The 17,972-nt window shown below is 41.2% G+C and overlaps 2 protein-coding genes across 9 annotated transcripts; both read right to left on the bottom strand.

The window, feature by feature from the left end:
* Window positions 1-1,637: 1,637 nt before the first annotated feature.
* sigirr (single immunoglobulin and toll-interleukin 1 receptor (TIR) domain) lies at window positions 1,638-5,927 on the bottom strand. 4 transcript variants are annotated; one of them, XM_061282884.1, is made up of 11 exons: window positions 5,834-5,927; window positions 5,673-5,752; window positions 4,810-5,159; window positions 4,543-4,750; window positions 4,341-4,468; window positions 3,959-4,099; window positions 3,749-3,892; window positions 3,505-3,607; window positions 3,272-3,422; window positions 3,018-3,195; window positions 1,638-2,847 (listed from the first exon to the last, which is right to left on the bottom strand). In XM_061282884.1, exons 2-11 carry the CDS (start codon window positions 5,720-5,722, stop codon window positions 2,675-2,677), a joined length of 1,626 nt encoding a protein of 541 aa, XP_061138868.1. In that variant the 5' UTR covers window positions 5,723-5,752; window positions 5,834-5,927; the 3' UTR covers window positions 1,638-2,674. The 4 variants fall into 4 exon arrangements, with proteins under 4 accessions (XP_061138868.1, XP_061138870.1, XP_061138869.1 ...); XM_061282886.1 differs by having other exon boundaries at window positions 4,810-5,109; window positions 5,834-5,925; XM_061282885.1 differs by having other exon boundaries at window positions 4,834-5,159; window positions 5,673-5,920.
* Window positions 5,928-6,465: 538 nt separating this feature from the next.
* On the bottom strand, window positions 6,466-17,707 carry LOC133156847 (anoctamin-9). Of its 5 annotated transcripts, none has more exons than XM_061282882.1 (24): window positions 17,333-17,706; window positions 15,653-15,727; window positions 14,776-14,898; window positions 14,564-14,700; window positions 14,382-14,431; window positions 14,245-14,303; window positions 13,296-13,375; window positions 12,758-12,892; window positions 12,590-12,683; window positions 12,451-12,511; window positions 11,550-11,632; window positions 11,348-11,452; window positions 11,112-11,276; window positions 10,997-11,033; window positions 9,275-9,386; window positions 9,133-9,190; window positions 8,969-9,066; window positions 8,682-8,878; window positions 8,442-8,594; window positions 7,904-8,051; window positions 7,703-7,825; window positions 7,536-7,629; window positions 7,325-7,437; window positions 6,466-7,187 (listed from the first exon to the last, which is right to left on the bottom strand). In XM_061282882.1, the coding sequence occupies exons 1-24, from the start codon at window positions 17,351-17,353 to the stop codon at window positions 7,163-7,165; spliced, it is 2,346 nt and encodes a 781-aa protein (XP_061138866.1). In that variant the 5' UTR covers window positions 17,354-17,706; the 3' UTR covers window positions 6,466-7,162. The 5 variants fall into 5 exon arrangements, 4 of the variants coding, with proteins under 4 accessions (XP_061138866.1, XP_061138865.1, XP_061138864.1 ...); XM_061282881.1 differs by having other exon boundaries at window positions 14,776-14,904; window positions 17,333-17,705; XM_061282880.1 differs by having other exon boundaries at window positions 14,245-14,431; window positions 17,333-17,707.
* Between the last annotated feature and the right edge of the window lie 265 nt (window positions 17,708-17,972).

Genomic DNA, 17,972 nt, shown 5'->3' on the forward strand with positions numbered 1-17,972 from the left:
TGCTCAGACAGGAATGATTCCAGCCCTTCCCTGCTGCACCCTTCTTCAGTCTCCCACTTCACCGTGGCTCAAAATGAGAGCACAAGGAGAGAAATAAAAATTCTATTTGCCTTAACCGTGACATGGCTTGCAGTGGTGATGTGCATTCCACTTCTTTTAAGTGAACTGAATCTTTAGAATCAGTTCACTCAAAAGATTCGTTCAAACCAATGGTTCCCAAACTTTTTCAGGCTGGCGCCTCCTTGGCTCCCCAGTGAATTCCTAGCGCCCCCCCCCCCCCCCCCCCACACACACACACACACAGACACATATGGAAACAAACACCTCTTTCTTGATATTTGGTATGCTACAATTTGAAAAGAGAAAGGTTCAACACAAATGTGTATTTCACAAATTAAACCCAATTTAGTAAACCAATTGATTTTTTAGCAGTTTTAATTGTTTCAGCAACATAGAATGGTAAATAAACATTCCACCAGTAACCTTCATTGTCTCACACTTAATATTAATGGGATGGATGTGCTTGGTGCAGGGACATAAGCTTCTCAACATCAGGCTGGAACTCACTAAGAAGTCGTAGATCCCCGCGGTCAGTAATTTTCAGTCGTTTTTGTTTTCAGTCAAACAAACGTCGACTTCGGACTACCGCCCCTTTCTTCCTCACCGCCCCCCCAGATCTTTCCACCGCCCTTTGGGAACCACTGGTTCAAACGAATCGTTCAACGAATCGTCCCCCTTCACACACACACTGATCCTTTTTTCTTTTTTTTCCTTTTTTTTTATAAATCAAATAATCAAAAATCATGGTCAAAGCTTCACGGAAAGTAAAAAGTGCCGCACCTGCCCTCACCCCCACTTTCTGATTGGCTGGTTGATCTGTGACGTCACTTGGACACTCCATTAGGTACACAGCCATTTTCAAGTGTACCTAATAACAGGCCACTTTATTAGGTAGATATCATGGTCAAAGGTCACAGGTGTCAAGCTCTAGTCCTCGGGGCCGCATTCCAACACGTTTTCTAAGATTCCCTCGTTAAGTGCACCTGCGTGAAAAGTTTTAGCTCCTGCAGAACGTGGAAATGAACAAAATCTTTTCACGCAGGTGTGTTTAACGAGGGTAACTTGGAAAAAATATTGGAATGCGGCCCCTCGAGGACTGGAGGTCGACACCCCTGGTTTAAGTGAAAAGTGCCACACCCGCCCTCACCCCCACTTTCTGATTGGCTGGTCGATCTGTGACGTCACACGCACACTCCTTTATGTACGCCGCCATTTTCTGGTGTACCTAATAACAGGCCACTTCATTAGGTAAAAATCATGGCCAAAGCTGAATTGAAAGTGAAAAGTGCCACAGCCGCCCTCACCCACCCCCCCACCGCATGATTGGCTGGTTGATCTGTGACGTCACACGGACACTCCATTAGTTACACCACAATTTTCAGGTGTACCTAATAACTTTATGCATTTTTTGTACGTGTGAAGAATGTGTATTTGACTACTTGCTCTTTATTTTGGGGGACACCAACACGTTACACAACGTACAAGACGTATACATATTGTCATATAAAGCAGTTAACCAAATGTCAGATTTTTGTTTTCATGCCCAAAAAAGTAAGAACAAGGAATAAAACACCAGACAAGTTTTAACAGGTTTTAATGTTTATTAAAATAATAAAAGTACATTTCAAACCAGCAATCTAAGGTGAAATTGCAGTAGATATATTGGATACAAATATTTTGGCGTATATGTGCATACGTTATTTTAAATGTTATGAAATTAAGATTACCCAAAGAGAAGCACAATCTCCCCGTTTTTGCATAACGGCGCATAGCTTCATGCAATAAAGTCAGCGGTTAGCTTGGAGAAAACGTGCATAAAAGAAGCGGTGTTTCAGTGAGTGGTTCTTTCTTTCCTTGGCAAATCGTAAATCTACATTCTGGTTTACATAGTTCACGGCAGGAGGGAGACGCAACACGTTCACTGGTTGATGCACGGGAAGAAGGCAGTTGGCTCGTTCGCGAACGGGAAAGTCAGGATTCATTCCCTCACTGATCCGTTCACCGCGATGAACTGGAAATGCAAATCACTCACTCACTGATTCGTTCGTTGGTGAACGAGAAATGCAATTCACGACTCATTCGTGAACGGGAAGTTACGTCATTTTCTTCTTCGTTTTGTTTTACGGCGAGGTAATACCAGCTTCCTTGCGCATTACCGACATCTACTGACTGAAGTCATATGAACTGAAAAAAGAACGAATCACTTTAGGAAGTGATTCGTTCTTTTGAACGAATCATTCACTTACGAGCCAACACTAGTTTGCAGTCCCGCTCGGTTAAAGGTCGTGTTTATCCCGCAAACTGAAGCTGTGCCTAGCAGCGATGTTCTGACTTTTGTACTTTGCACTTGTTATGCTCACGGCTGTCTGTTTGTACTTTAGTCTTAGCTGTCAAGAGTCTGCCCTCTGCTGGGCACAAAGCAACATTTTCAACAGTTGGAAGCTCAGTGCCATAAATGAAAATTGCAAATACTGCTTTCAAAACACAGAGTCAATAAATGGAAAGGACCACGAGGGACATTGTGATTTCAAACAGATGCACAAAAATGACACGGGACAAATACAGCTAGACTTCCTAATCGTGTTCATCAGAGATAAGTGTGTGTGCGCTGGGGTCAGATGTCCTCCTTCGTGACCAGGCAGTAAAAGTCTGAGCGGGCTCCGTAGTTGCGAGCTCCCAAGTCCGACACGTCTATGTCTGGGTTTCTGGGTCCTCGCTCGCTACTGGATACAACTGGGAGGACCGGGGCCTTCGAGGTCATAGCTTTGTATATGGGGAGACGCACTCCTACAAGACCAAGAAACAACACTTACATGTCATGTTCATTGACTGGAGGTATCAAATATTAAATTGTGAAAATATTAACCTGCTTGTGATAAGTTAGCCAAAATATTAAAAATGCTTTCATCATACTTCCTTTTTGATTATCCTATCAAATATAATTTTATGACTCTTACCAAGGTCCCCAGCAGGGTCTGTGTCAGAGCGGCAGTCCAGATAGTCAGGATCAAGGGTCAGCATGGGGTCTTTGTCATCCTGTAGGACAGTTTGGGGGTCCCCCGCCGCCTCGTTGCGGAAGATGACCCTGCGAGGCATGGCCAAGGCCAGCTCCTTCCAGAATGCGGAGGAGGGAGTCTGTGGACAGGAGGACAGGCATCGGACTTTTTTTTTTTTCTTGTCACGATTGAGCCACTTGGTTGCGCTTTCTTACCACAGAGTTGTGCCTCCATGTGAGTATGGTGAGACAGTGTTGGTGCTCACTAAACTGCTGCTTGATTTCAGGCCTCATGCGCTTCAGCTGACCTTCCAGTATGATGATGATGGGCTGCCGGCACAGCTCCAACAAGTGCAGCAGGCCCTGTCTGAGAGAATACACACATACATGCAGGGTACAACATATGATACATCACTTACACACGTATGGACTCATTCTGAAGTCCTGACCTGAAGTTGTTGGAGCACCAGTCCTGCTCCAGATATGCGTGAGACAACAACACGATGAGACGTCGGGAGCGACTAATGTTCATTAAAAGCTCTGCCGAAGGTTCTTTAATTGGAGTTGCATTGATGGGTAGATGTGAGACAAGGAAACACACACACACGAGATCAATAAATGAAAATCCCAAATTTTCTTTCTCTGGGTTATTTTTGGTATGATGACTTATTATATATGTTGAGTTTGACTTACCCAAGCCAGGCATGATGTCGTTCTCATTGAGATGCACCTTGTGTGCGTGTTTATTCTCCAGGTGAGGTTTGAGAATAAAATTGACAAACTTCCTGTCGTAGTCATTGTTCACGTAGGAGATGTAGGCGTCGTACAACTTGCCATCTGACCAAAACACAACATTTGTCAAGTTGTCAATGTCCTCAGACACGGGGCACTCATAGCACTCACCGCTCATCTCGTAGTCCCCGTAAGAGTCGCGGTACCACAGTTTGATGTTCAGGTGGCACTTGGAGTAGATGACAGCAGCCACAGCCAAGAAGAGGAGGAGGACGAAGGCCCCGGTGATGGCAGCAGTGTGGCTTGGGCTGCCTAAGGATTGCCAAAAAAACAAACAGATTAGAAATCACTTTGGATTTTTTCATCATGAAGGTGAATTTCATTTGTAGTGAATTGTAGCATAGCGATAGTAGAGGTAGTCGAGCAAGTTAACAGCCTTGTTTTAAAGTGATAGATTTCATGTTATAAGATATAGCTCACATTAAAACGTGAGAAGTTTGACTTCAGCATTCATCAAAATGACTAAAATACAAAATCATGTGGAGGTTTTTACTTGATTTCTGCAGGTTGAATTTGGAAGAAGAGTTCCTCACTGTGCAGCTGTACAGTCCAAAGTCTTCTAACTCCTGAAGCTGGACCACCAGCACGCTGCTTACCACCAGCTGACCTCTACCTTGAAACCTAGCAAGAAAATAAACGGTCACATTCTCCTTGGTCACACACACACACACACTGTGAAAGTTGCTTCCACTCACCATGAGGAGGTGTTTTCCAAAATCAAGGAGCCGTTGCCCAGGGGACGGCCATCTTTGGTCCAGTGCAGTGAGGCGTCACATTGTTCGTCAGTCGGGTCCCAGGAGAGCAGGGCGGTGCAATTCAGATCCACGGCGGATCCCACCTGTCCCCAGAGGCTGCTCTGAACCTCCTTAGAAGGAAACGTTGGAGCCTTGGAGCATTCTAAAGCTGCACAAACAAGAGCAATAAACAAATCTATACGGGTAATTGTAATCGTTCAGACTTACATGTGAGGCGAATGTGGAGCTCACTTTTAATGATTAGGCGCACCGTGAACGAAGCTGTGCTGTTTCCAGGCTGCAAACAGGTGTAGTTCCCTCCGCTTTCAAAAGAGATGTTTGAAAACTCCAGGTAGTAATTTCCCTGCTGGGCACTGAGCTGCTGACAGTCCTTCAGCCAAGCCACCTGGGACCGAGAGTCTCCCTGGGCATGAGGAAATGGCTCCAAGGAGCAGTTGAGCCGGTATGGGGGGTCCTGCTGTCCCGCATTGAGTATGCGTTCTTCAAAACGGTCCTCATCAACACAAGCTTCATGTTGATTTGCAAACACAGGAGAGTTACACGCTGAATTTTCTTTGCTAAGAGGCAAACACAGCGATGCTGGAGATCAGGGTTAGAGTAGCAGTTTCAAGAACTGTTTGTTTCAAGAACATCTTATCGCATAATAAGAATACAGCACCACCAACTTTGAGGTGTCACTGATTGCGGACCAGTTGGACGGGATATCTTGCGCATGCGCACATTCATTGTGCGACGTGACCAATCCTACTAAATAACCGGCACGACTCGCCCTGGCTGATTGGTCATAGATTGTTTTGTTTTGGCGTCTTTGTGCTTTCGGTTAGACAATTCACACACAAAATATCACTCATCCGAGTCCAAAGTCTAAATCTGGTCCTCTGTTACCAGGCAACAGCACGTGACTTCAAGACAGCTAGCTTGACCCCACATAGATAGCCAATTGAACACTTCTAATTATATTACTTTTAATTACGAACGTGGACATAAATAACAGTGTATGACAATTTAAGCCTAAACCTCTCCCCACTCCAGCTTAAGTAAACAAAAGGTGGTATTTAGGGCATCCTTACCAAGCGAGAGGACAGGGTTGATCCACAAAAACGAGGTCACCAAAATACATACGACAAAAAAGACCATGTCGTCCGTTGTCCTTTCCCGCAAACAAAAAATGGAGAAACTTTTAAATTCCAGCTCTTTTGTTTTGTTGTTTGCTACGAAATGGCAACTTTACCGAAAGCGTACAGAGGTATTGATCGAGTCAACAGCGCAGTCGTCCGACACCTGCACCTGGAGAGACCTCTTCCTATTGGCTGTGCCGCGTCACGTGGTCTTAGCCACGAGTATCACCTGCTTTCCATAATAGGAAGTATAGTATTGTAGTTGAAATCTGGTCTGAGCTCAACCTACACATTTTATACATTAAGTCAGTGGAAAAAGTACGCATCCACAGTTAAACAGTAATAGTTGTAGTGGTTGACCCAATAAATAAAAACCATTAAATGAGCTCTTTAAAAAAATGCGAGCCTGATCAGCTTCAATACACAGCACTGCGTAAATAAAAGTGAAACTAAATATACAATAAACCACTAACATTCACAATAAACATACATTTATGACAGCATCAATCAAATAAATTATTCACTCCTTCCTTTGACTTCAATGATATTAAAAAAAAGTATTGTTAAAGCTATGACAAATATTATCCCTCTCAATCTAAATCATTGATTTTTCACAATCCAAGTTATGCAAGCAGTGTGCCAGCAAATCACACGTTATTTTAACCAATAATTATTTATTCATTGTTGAGAAATTAGCCTTTTAATTCTTGGAGTGTTGAAAAGAAATACGCTGTATGCTGATTACTTAAGTGCTCACCATAACCAGAGGAAGATCTTTATTTTGGTCAGGGTCAAAAAGAGACTGTATCCAAATAACACTGACAAACAATTGTAAACATTGTGTACAATTATATAAAAACCTCAGGCAGAAGTAGATTTACATGCATTTGTTGTCAAAAATGTAATTAGCTATACTTTTTTTTTTTAACAATTGCCACACAAGACAACCATATATTTTGGTGAGGATGTGATATTTTCGTTTTATGTTTACTATAAAAATTACGATGCAAAACATTTCTAAGCTCTCTCTTAGTCTCTCGGCAATAATGGTGATCACCACAACGCTTTTCACGATATAAGGCAACATTGTAATACAATCAGAACAAACTGGGGGACCAGTAGTATAAATCGTCATCAGGCGAGGACCACAAATAAAAGTCAACATTAGAAAAAACATTGAGTGCATTCTGACAATAGAATACCAATAATCTCATTGAAGACGACAGCACAATGTGTGACTTGTACACTTGTTTGGTCCACGAATACGCCTGTTGGGAATCCACACAGCCATTATACAGACAGACAGACAGTCGGAGCCCTCTATCTGAACACTTGAAGGTGATTCATGGCTTGGAAGTTGACCCAACTCAATTCTGATTTTTGGGACACTTTGAATGCACAAGGCAACTGTGGGTTCACATTCCATTTGCTCCAGCAAAATGTCAGCGCTGGCGTTCTTCAAATGACCTGTGGAGAATTAAATTGGTCTTAACATTTAGAAACTCTCTCAGGATTGTGAATCACAGTAAGGATTGACAGATTTTACATTTTTATATTGAACTTTGAAAAAAAAAAAAACAGAGAATCAGAACTCAGTATCACACCTGAGCTCTTCTTTTAGTCTTTCGAATTTATCATAGAGACTGTCGTTCTTGACCTGCATGGGCGCTTCCGGTACAAACCAGGCTGCGATAAATTTGCATATGACCACAATGTGCTGCAAATAGAAAGGACATCAGTTTCTCAAGGAATGACAAATACAATATATTGTCGTCGTAATTAGGTTAGTGATGAACGCATTTGCTGGAAGCTTACCTCAAACAGAATAACAAATGCGAAGCGCACGGCTAAAATAAGCCAGAACTGCGGTGTAAGGTTATAGTCCTCGTTGTTTCTGTAGTCTTTATAGCTGTGAAAAATAAAGTAGATTGAATCTGATTCTGAAAATGTCTTCCTTGTGGGAGTGACAACTGCTAACCAACCTGCAAGAAGTGACATTCGCTCCATTGGGAGTCACCATCTGAAGAGGCGAAAACTCCTTGCGGATTTCTGGGTTATACGTGGAGACAGTGGATAGAGTATTGTTTATGTAGCCGACCATGCAACTTAGGGAGAAAGAGAAGAAAGACAAATATATTGAGCGGGGCATAGCAGAATGTTGGGATTTGTTTATGGATGCTCACTCGATATCGGTTGCAGTGCCGTTGGCGCAAGGTCCGTAGATATAACGGTACACCAGTCGAGGGATGAAGTCCGATGACACGCCGATGACCAGCCCATTTGCGATGACGGCTAAGACCCCGATCGCCTCCAACAAATCGATCCACACACCTGATGAGCAAAAGCAAATATTTCAACAAATCCACTATAACCTATCCAAACAGCATTTAAAGTTTGACTCCACGGGAGTATTTTGAGTCACACATTTGCAGTTTTTGTATTGACCCCTACTTAGAGGTTCATTGCGCAAAACTGCCCTCAAACGTTTGACATCAAGTACCACCTAAAAGTAAGAACAAAACTGGAAGTGGAACTTATTACAGAAACAAAAATCCCAAACCTACGTTTGTTTCACTTCTGATTATAAAACAATGGAAAAAGGCAGAGTCATGTTGTTTCCTGGTAAAAGGAGAAAGTCTATTCTTACACAATCGCCAATGAATGCTCTAAAATGACACCTAATGTAAAAAAGATGAGCTGTTGCTTCTCCATCCTACTCACCAATATCATTGGTCTTCTTAGGAATCAATCTGCGCTCCAGGGTGACCATCTTAATGGCATCCAGGCGAATCTCAATGACGTTATTGATGAGGGCCAGAAGTGGAGCGAGAGGAAACGCTGCCACAAATATGGTGGTGAAGCTGAACTGGATCACTGCATGGAGGGAAAACAAATATACATTAAGCAAAGCAGACATTTAACTATATCTATTTATTTATTTAAATTTGCGATGAGATGTACCCATTTCTAGAAACTCATTGAAGAGGCTGAAGGAGTCCACATCTTTGAGTCGGTAGTTGTTGAGCCAGTCTCTCATCTTGCAGTTATCGCACAGCTCGGCTCCGAGTTTCGCCTGAGCTTCGTCTTTTAGGTAGCAGTTGGCGCATTTCCTCTGAAGCTTGTGAGTTCTTCTCCGCTTCAGCCACTTGCCAAACCACCTGATCCCAGCAGGAGGAAAGGCAGACTATTTTGGACACATTGTAGGAAGAGTGCGTTTTGTACAATACATACGATTGCTTCATACGTACGGGCCGGTGAACTCAACGACATTGCTAAGGGTTTGCTTGAGGACCATTATGATGGCCATTTGGATGAAGAGATCTGTGAGACACCCGCTGGGATGACACTGGATGGATGGATTGAAAACGGTAAGGTGAAAAGGAAAAATTTGAACTGTAATACGCTTACTCACCTCTTCTAATCTCCATTTACTTGCGATACGGACATAATGACCGGGATGACCATTTATCCTGGTTATTTAAGATGAGACATCATCAGTCATTAGAACCGTGTATTTTAATACAATCAATTGTGTTCATTGCAGAGTTTCTTACCTGCCGAGAAAAAAGGCAACGTAGAAGAGCGAGGAGAAATAGGTGAAGAACTGGAAGGTGAACATCTTGACGGTGAAACTCCTCTCCGTGGTAGCAAACGTTCTGGTTTTCTCTGCCAGAGACATCATTCTTATCAGCAATAAGGTTCATTTAGAATTGGGGGGCAGTTCCCCTACAGACCCCCCTCCTAGCTACGCCAGTGACTGTCATCTATAGTCCGTTTCCACGCCGAATACATTTCGGCGTCTTTTTAAATAAACTTGCAATTCGTCAAGCAGCCTATCATTGTCATCATTGAGCTTTGTTTTGGGAGGTCACCTGCTGTTTCATGTGATTCTTTGTGGTGGCCCAGTTCCAAAGTTCATTCAAAGTTAGTCACCTAATTGTTTGTTTGTGACCACACCTTGATACCATTGCGACACTTTGCTTTCTCCAAGAACCCAGACGCTAACGTCACATAGAAAAAAAAAAGTGTTGCCTTTCCAAGCTACTACCATTTTTTTCCGTGTATAGTGCGCCCCCATGTATAATACGCACCCTAAAAATGGCATGCTGATGCTGGAAAAAAGCCTGTACCCATGTATAATACGCACCCAATTTTTATGAATTTTTTTTGAAAATTTATTTTTTATTTTTTTTTTAAGTCCCAATGATCGTCACACACGCAGGGAGGCAATGGGTCCCATTTTTATAGTCTTTGGTATGGTCTTAACTAGGCTGGATGTAATTTTTTTTGTTGGCATTGATTTCTCCGACTGCCCGTAAACGCACCACCGCGCTCCGTGCGCGCACGGGACAGCAAACGAGCAGGTGATCGAGCAAGCGTCTGATACGAGAGCATTGCGGTCGCATGGAGCGTGTTTGAAGTGATATCATACGGAGGCCGCCATTACAGATGCGCAGAACGGATGCGCAAGACACGTCAGCTATATAAAGAGCGAGAGTTCAGTTCTCTACCTAAATCCGTATTACAGGTAATATTTTATTTCACAACACTTTGCCTTGTTCCTTTCTTCTCTGCTGTTCACTTCAAACACGCAAAAAAAAAAAAAAAAAAAATTAAAAAAAAAAAGAAATTAAATTTTTTTTTGTACCCATGTATAATGCGCACCCCAGATTTTAGGACAATAAATTAGTTAAATTTTGCGCACTATACACGGAAAAAAACGGTAGTTTAATTCAAAAAGTGAACAGTGAATGTTTGAATCTGGGCCAGAGGGCTCTTGGTTGCACGTTCTGGTGCCAGGCTGCTCTGCTGCAAATTATCAGTGTGCAGCTTTGACTGACAGCCTTGCTACGTGGGCAGATACCAGACCACTCAAAAAGTGTTTTTCTGACTTGAGCAGTTTCCAAATTTCAGATCAGAAGGATCACTTTACGGTCATATCCGGCTAATTTTCATCTATTGTTTGCAAATTGCTTATTCTACGCGATCATGTGAATGAAGATTTGCATTGTTTTGCGTTTTGCGTGTGTGATTGTGTCTTTTGGATGCTCTCTGGAGGAATGTGTGTAATCCAAATTTGGCTCGCCTTCAGCTCTTCAAACCAGTTTGAACTGTCAATCAAATAGAAGCAACTTTTCAAATCTGGAAAATAATTAGGTGTAGAAGAATAATAATACATACTTTGGTGTTTTATTGATATTTGTCACAGCAGCACCATTCATTTGGGATTTAGACTATATAAACAAATAGAATTACATTTTGAAAAAAATATTTACCTAATTCACAGAGTTTCATAGCCACTCTCCTGTTGACCTGCAAGCACAAAGTGTGATCAACCTTACAAAAGACGCTACTCAAAGAAGACAAGGATGTAATTAGGCCTTTTTGTACCCGAGTCATGACGGTGATAATCAGGTAATGAAGAACAGCTCCAAGCATCATGGCTATGCTGTTGGAGTGCGTGGTCATGAACTCCCATGACCCCTCGGCCAATTGCACCGCTGCTATCACCCTGAACACCACCAGCGCGTGCGTCAGGCCGATGATAACCAATATCTGTGAAAACACATTATTTAGTACCGTTCAATGGGACATTTGGATTTTTCCGGCAAAGAAAAAGTAGCTACCATAATAATAACACAAATTAAAACCAGCGTGCTGTTCAGATAGGAGTGCTTGAATTTCTTGGGAGGAGTGTTAGCATCGTTGACAATGTGCAAGATGAGTTCCTCCTAAATAAAAAAAGACACATACAAAGAGAAAGAAACAGCACGGAGAGTAAGCCTAAAGCTAAAGATGCCGTTCCTTTGAAAAGATGATCGATCATACCTCCTCCTCACACCAATCGGACACCTTCCATTCACACACAAAGGAAGTCCGATGTCGTTTCCAGAACTCTAAAAATAGCGTGGCTGTAAAAAGAAAAGAAGATGTGCAAAATTAATTAACAAGCCTTGAATGAACCTAGTAGCATACTTCTGCCCGTTAGAATAATAATATTATAATTTGTTAAAATTAGATTCCAGTGGGTTACAACCATGTTAAGGAAAATATTTGTCATCTCTTCAAACAGGATAGTCCAAAGTGCAAAGAAGATAAGTTATGTTCATCCGCGCCTCCACTTTTATACCCCCATTTGATTCTTTATCTTTTTATCTCTTTTATGTACAGTCATGTCACTTTGTAAGACTGTACTTCCTCCCAATGGTGTACTCTTCAGAAGGTTGTTCAAATAACGTTAAACCAACATCATTGGCTGAATCAATATTGTACTGCTTAACTACACAGGCTGCATCTGGAAAAATTGTGAACAAGCACACTCACAAAAAAGGATTCTCTGCTGCATTTGATACTCTTAATTTTTTTTCCATGAAATTGTATTCATTTGACTCCAAGAATCTTCATTTGGGAGTATTTCTCTCACTGATGTTACATTATTTTTCTGTCCATTCAGACTTCAACCATGATGTGTTGCCATGACAATCTAAACTGACCAGAGTCTTCACAATCAGCCAGCTTGTGTAACTTGACCTATAATAGCTACGAGACTGTTTTTTTTTTTTTCCTGCCAATTAGATCTCAAATTTGTCTCACACTGGCTCCCTTGGTGGCCCAGAACAATGATAGCATCTTTTTATCCTATGATTGCCTTTGTGTATCGTCTGTCTACATGTGTTGCTGCACCATTGCATTCAAATATCTTCCTTATAACGTTGGCTAGTTTACTTACCCCAAACAGCCATGACCATGGCAAATAACACCGTGCCTTCGTTGTCAAACAGGAGACTCACCTGTGAACATGTGAAACCAAAAGTAAGACTAAAGAAAAAAAGAAAAAAAAACATTGGGAAAGTGATGCAGCAACCAACCTTGGCATAAGTGCACGTGTCCGACAGCAGCCACACTTTGCATCTCCTGTCACAAAGAGGGCACATGACTACATCGATGTCGCAGACTTCCTTTCTGCAAGACAACAAACATTTAGGTTGGTCGTAATGACTCGTTAAAGCTGCTGCCATCTCAGGATCAAATCTCACATGAGGGGCGACGTGTTGAAAAAGGCGACGCCATAGAGGAAGACGACAACCCCGATGAGAGCGGGAACGACAAGCATGTACGTGTACCAGCCAAGCCACAAGTAGTACAAGGCCACCTTCTCTCCAAAATAGTTCCTGTAAACACAACACGGTACCATTAAGCTCACAAATGAACTTCCTTGCATTAAATGAATGTTTAAATGAACACCAAGCTGATATGCACACGTGAATTCTAATGTAAAAATGGCAGCAAGTGGGAAGATTCAAATAAAGTGAAACTGTAGTAAATCAAGAGATGCCATTTTGTGAACTTTTACATGCTATTTTTAACAAAGTGAACCCACAGAACACAACTCCAACCCTCCCAGGCATTTAGTAATTTGTTTTTAAAAATGACTTCAAACAAGGTGTGTGTCATATGAGTCACGTCACGTGTGAAGGATGACAATGTCATTATATCATATAAACAATATGGCCGCAAAGGCTTGATGTGTGGACAAGAAAACAGAAACGTTTGAAGACGTGTTGTAATGCCAACCTGACAGCAGTGATGGGTTGCCCTTGGAAACAAGCGGTCCATCGAGCCCAGCTCTCCGTCAGCTCTCGCTGTTTCTTTTTCTGCGGAGGTAAAGCGAATCAGCGTCATCAAGGGAACGAGAGCGCACGGTGAGGATGGATGGCATCATCTCAAAACACTGCATAAGGCTGTTCAGAACGTGGCAATAACGCTAAGGATGACAAAGACGTCATCTTGGATGACAAAGACGGAGGACCCCCCGAATCACAGTAACAATATTAATAATAATCATAATAATAATAATTAAAAAAAGGAACACTGAAGACACTAAGATGATTGATTATTGCTTAAATTTCATGAAAATGAGCCTTACAGGATTTAAAAGCACAAATTAGCAATGCAACTATCACGTGTCATTTTGCTTCCGCTTTCCCACCAATGAATCTCGTGAAAGGAAAAACCTGCTGACCTGAAGAGGCGCAGGCTTGAAGAAATCAAACCCTCTCACTTGAATGCTTGGATGAGTCACCGGCATGAGACGTCACTTAATGACTCACATGCAGTCAGTGAACTTCACTAGCACCGGTTTTATTGTTTGCAAAGACCTTTACAGAGTTGTGTTACACATTTCTCGAGAAGAATGTAAAACACTTTGGTGGCCTGTGATGTGCTGATATTTAACAGTTGCTAACAGTGTTACGAGCTCTCCTGTTCTGTTGTGTTTAATTGGACCGTTTATGTGACCGGTTGCTCTTTCCACACTCTTTCCTTCTTTCTTTTTAGTCAACAGCAAGTGGCAAAATGGCCATGATGGATAAAAACGGGTGAATTTTGCTGCATAACTCATATTCCACAAACGCAATATTAATCAGAATGCCGTGTTTAAACTAGCGGGGACACATGCAAGATATTATTTTTAAAAAAACATGTCCGACCAGTTAAATCAATGACAGCATAATGAACTTGTTACCTCATGCAGGCAAAACTTTGCCTCGAAAACCTTTGTCTTCATCAGAACTCGCAGACCCTCTGGCAGGATCAATAGAGCAGTCAAATGAGCTTTCTCCATTTTCAAAGAGGATTGGCAGTATCTTAAAAGCATCTTACCTCCTGAACTGATAGGTGTGTGGTTCAAGATAAAGTGGACAACCCTTATCCTGAAAGAGAAATGGCCATTGTTTACAAAAACATTGAATAGGAATTCAATGCACAATGTTGTGTTGTGATTTGACCAAGAAGAATGTCTTCTTGCTTTTCTCAATTTATTTCTTCAATTATTTCCGCTTTACCTGGTGCTGAGAGGCAGATTGTTCTGGTCTGAGCTCCAGTTACAGGTGTCAGATACTTTGAGCAGATATCTGTACTTCTCAAAAATCTCAATAGGAGCTTGTACGCCAAAGAAAACCAAGTCATCGTTTAGAATTTTCTGATGAACGAAAAGATGAATTATGTCACTAAAGTGTTACACGCGGAAAGAATTGTTTAATATCTTCCCACTCACTGTGACTTTAAATTTCTTCTTTTTCAGCTGCTCAATGAATTCATTTTGCTTCTTGATGGACTCTCGATCCAGGTGCTCTCTTGATTTGGCAACCAGGACGTAGTCGTATGAGAGTGGGTTGTACTGTGGCTCAAAAACAGTGGAACAATAATTTGACCATTGACATGCAACAGAGACACATAATATGACAACAATCGGCAAGTTGTTCTTTCTGCTGATGTGAGTAGGGCTGTCATTGATGAATATTTTTAGAATGGATTGTTCTATCGATGATTCAACTCATAAATCGAATAATTTGGATAAAATTAATTTTGTTAGTCTATTAAAAAATGTTTTTCCACAATTTATGTTTATTAACCAATTATTTTTGTTTATTTGGTATTACTGATTAAAAAATAACTAAACAGTTAAGCAGTAGCACTCAAGATGTTTGCAGATGTCTTATTTTGATTACAAATGGCTCTATTATTCCATTATCAAAATATGAGGTGGGTAATTTGATATTAATTTGATAATTTAATTTAATTCAATCTTTTTTGTAGACTAATCAATTGATTTTGACATCAATAGAAGTGAGCTCCAGTACAAAAACTGTGTCCAAAAAGAGCAAATGGGTTTTGATTGAGATTGTCAATCAATAATTTTGCAATTAGAGTTGGCAGTGGTACATAACTGCTGATTGTTTATCACATAGCCAAATACTGTAATCTTATCATTTTTGGAAAGGCAGAAAGTTTTCGAAGTGAATCCAACCGTCGCTGTAAAATGGTCAAATTAAATTCTCGATGTCTCTTATTAAGTAAATTGAAACAGATTGGCAAAAAATGTTTTAATGGTACATAGCACTGCTTTGTTAATAACCCATTTTACAACTTACCAAATGAGGAAGTGACATCTGCTCATTGCCATTCTCTTGTACAATTCCCATTAACTCCAGTAGCTCTATGCTGGACTATTGAACACACACAACAACAACAACAACAACAACAACAACAACAACAACAACAACAACAACAACAACAACAACAACAACAACAACAAGCAATGCATTATTTTGTTGCTGAACGATTCCTTTGCAACAACTGAAACATCTCAGTTAAAGGAATAACACTCGGATTGGTGATAAAAATCAGGTAGAAGGATCATTATCGACGTAGAAAAGAATCCAGTTAAACGCTCATGTGGGCGTGCGAACGCATGTGTTTGTGGGAGAAAGAGAAGGCCTGCTGTTTATCACCCCTCGGCGGTTATTCTGACTCACCGCTGTCAGCGGACGAGGTTAATCTAATGTGACCATGTGGTGGCATGTGCGTTCTCAATGTCACGCTGTTTTATGCACAGATGCATTTGGCGCAAAACTGCGTGTGGCAGGCTGTGATTGTGTATCAACATGATGACAACATAATGACACTACATTGGCTACATCGACGCAAACCCTACAGCGATCACATGCAACATATTGAACGTGACCATTTGAATCGCTGGGCTTGTGAATAGTAGGGTTGAGCAATTTATCAAATTCATAAACTGGCCTTCACATTAGGCTAACCTAGAAAACACCCAAAAATATCTATAATTGGTTTTGTAATACAGATTAATCGATTGGTTGTGTTTGTTAAAAATACATAATCTTTAGTGATTTACAAAATAAACAATTGAGCAATGTCACACGAGTAGGACTGATTGTTTTTGATAATCGATTAGACGCCTTTAGTGTATACTCCCACTACATTGTTTCAATTGTTAGATTAGAAAAAAAAAGTCAGATTGTGCTATATGTGTTATAGGTCAAATTAATGGTAAGAAAATCTTGGGTGTCACATTTTATATTTCAAAATCCTTAAGTTTGAATAGTGGCGTGGAGACATTTTATATCCAAAGAATGTGCATGCCCGTTAACTGGACAATGTTGTTCCTTTTTTTTTTTTTTTCCCCCAAAACCGCTATTTTATTACATTTCATTGTTGCGGTGTGATTAGCAACAAACGCTTTAGGTGTTTTGATCTTCAGGAAGGTCTTCAAATCAATGACAGTACATGCATCGTAAAAGCTGTTAAACAAGAATTAGGTGTCAGTATTGACAAATGAAACTGTGACCTGGAAATCCCAGGTTAACAATTGTTAACCTGGGATTTCCAGGTCACATTAATGCTCCGTTTTAATCGACATCATCACGGACCTATTCATTTAATGTTTATACTTATAGTTGCAGTGGTGGAAAAATGCAAAGTAGAACCATGCCGAGAATTTGAACTCTATATGGATAAATGTGGTAAACAAAAATGTTGACAAAAGCCTTCTGGTATGACACAAGGGAGTTGTACACCCACAACAATCTATTCACGGTGTCAATCAAAAGTGAATCTTTCGAAGGGAGGACTGTTGAATGCTTTTCTCGAGTTGGACCTACATCTGATGATGATGTGAGGCCATTCCAGTTGGCCATATTGTGAGATAGTGTCATGTTAACAACATGCATGTGTTTTGCCGAATGTCGTGACATACATTTCGTAACGTAATTTTTAAAACTATAAAATGCCTAAGAATGATTTCTTACCTGCCTCTTGTGTCTTGACATGATCGGCAGTGCGCAAACGGATTAAAAAATAAATATATACAAGGAAAAAAGAAGTGACTCTCCTCGGCGGTGATTCCACGTCCTTCCGTAGCCTGCTCTGAGCTCCTGCGAGCGGCCAGGTAACTTCCGTAGTCCTCCTACGCAAAAAACGTGTCGTTGTTGCAAAGAATGTAGGAGCGACTCCACCTGTTGCTGACGCCAATACGACCAGCTTCTTCCTCTCTGTCGCTTCGCTGAGAGCAGCGGGCGATGTAAACACTTGAGCCACGAACTGGGGTATTAGCTTCATGCAGACCAAGCTTTCTCTCTGGTGTAGGTAGGTCCTCCTCAGGTGCGATGGAATGAATTTGTTGCCGCCTCCTCAAGTGATGCATAGTGGCTTGTGCTGACCGCTAGGTGGCAGCAAATGCAATTATTTAAATCAGGGATGGGCACGCTTGAGTACGAAAGGGTTATTTGGACATTTTAAACGAACTAATTACTCGTGTCTGTCTGTCTGTCTGTCTTATAAATTTATACTTCGTGTAGTGAGAGAGACACACACAAGGGTAGCGAGCCATGACTCTTACGGCAAGCTTACTACAATTTTAATTTCCTTTCAAAATTAACCGTAAAAATG

This window comes from Syngnathus typhle, linkage group LG7 (assembly GCF_033458585.1).
Source record: "Syngnathus typhle isolate RoL2023-S1 ecotype Sweden linkage group LG7, RoL_Styp_1.0, whole genome shotgun sequence".
Lineage (NCBI taxonomy): Eukaryota > Metazoa > Chordata > Actinopteri > Syngnathiformes > Syngnathidae > Syngnathus > Syngnathus typhle.

What these genes read in the sequence shown, in the direction of transcription:
- sigirr (XM_061282884.1), bottom strand. Translation starts at nt 5,722, where the DNA reads ATGTATTTTGGTGACCTCGTTTTTGTGGATCAACCCTGTCCTCTCGCT. An exon ending in TTGGAAAACACCTCCTCATG is followed by an intron (nt 4,469 to 4,542) that starts GTGAGTGGAAGC and finishes TTTTCTTGCTAG; the next exon opens with GTTTCAAGGTAGAGGTCAGC. An exon ending in ATTCAACCTGCAGAAATCAA is followed by an intron (nt 4,100 to 4,340) that starts GTAAAAACCTCC and finishes GGCAATCCTTAG; the next exon opens with GCAGCCCAAGCCACACTGCT.
- LOC133156847 (XM_061282880.1), bottom strand. Translation starts at nt 17,353, where the DNA reads ATGTCAAGACACAAGAGGCAG. An exon ending in AATCTGCCTCTCAGCACCAG is followed by an intron (nt 14,432 to 14,563) that starts GTAAAGCGGAAA and finishes TTTCTCTTTCAG; the next exon opens with GATAAGGGTTGTCCACTTTA. An exon ending in TTCAACACGTCGCCCCTCAT is followed by an intron (nt 12,684 to 12,757) that starts GTGAGATTTGAT and finishes GTTGTCTTGCAG; the next exon opens with AAAGGAAGTCTGCGACATCG.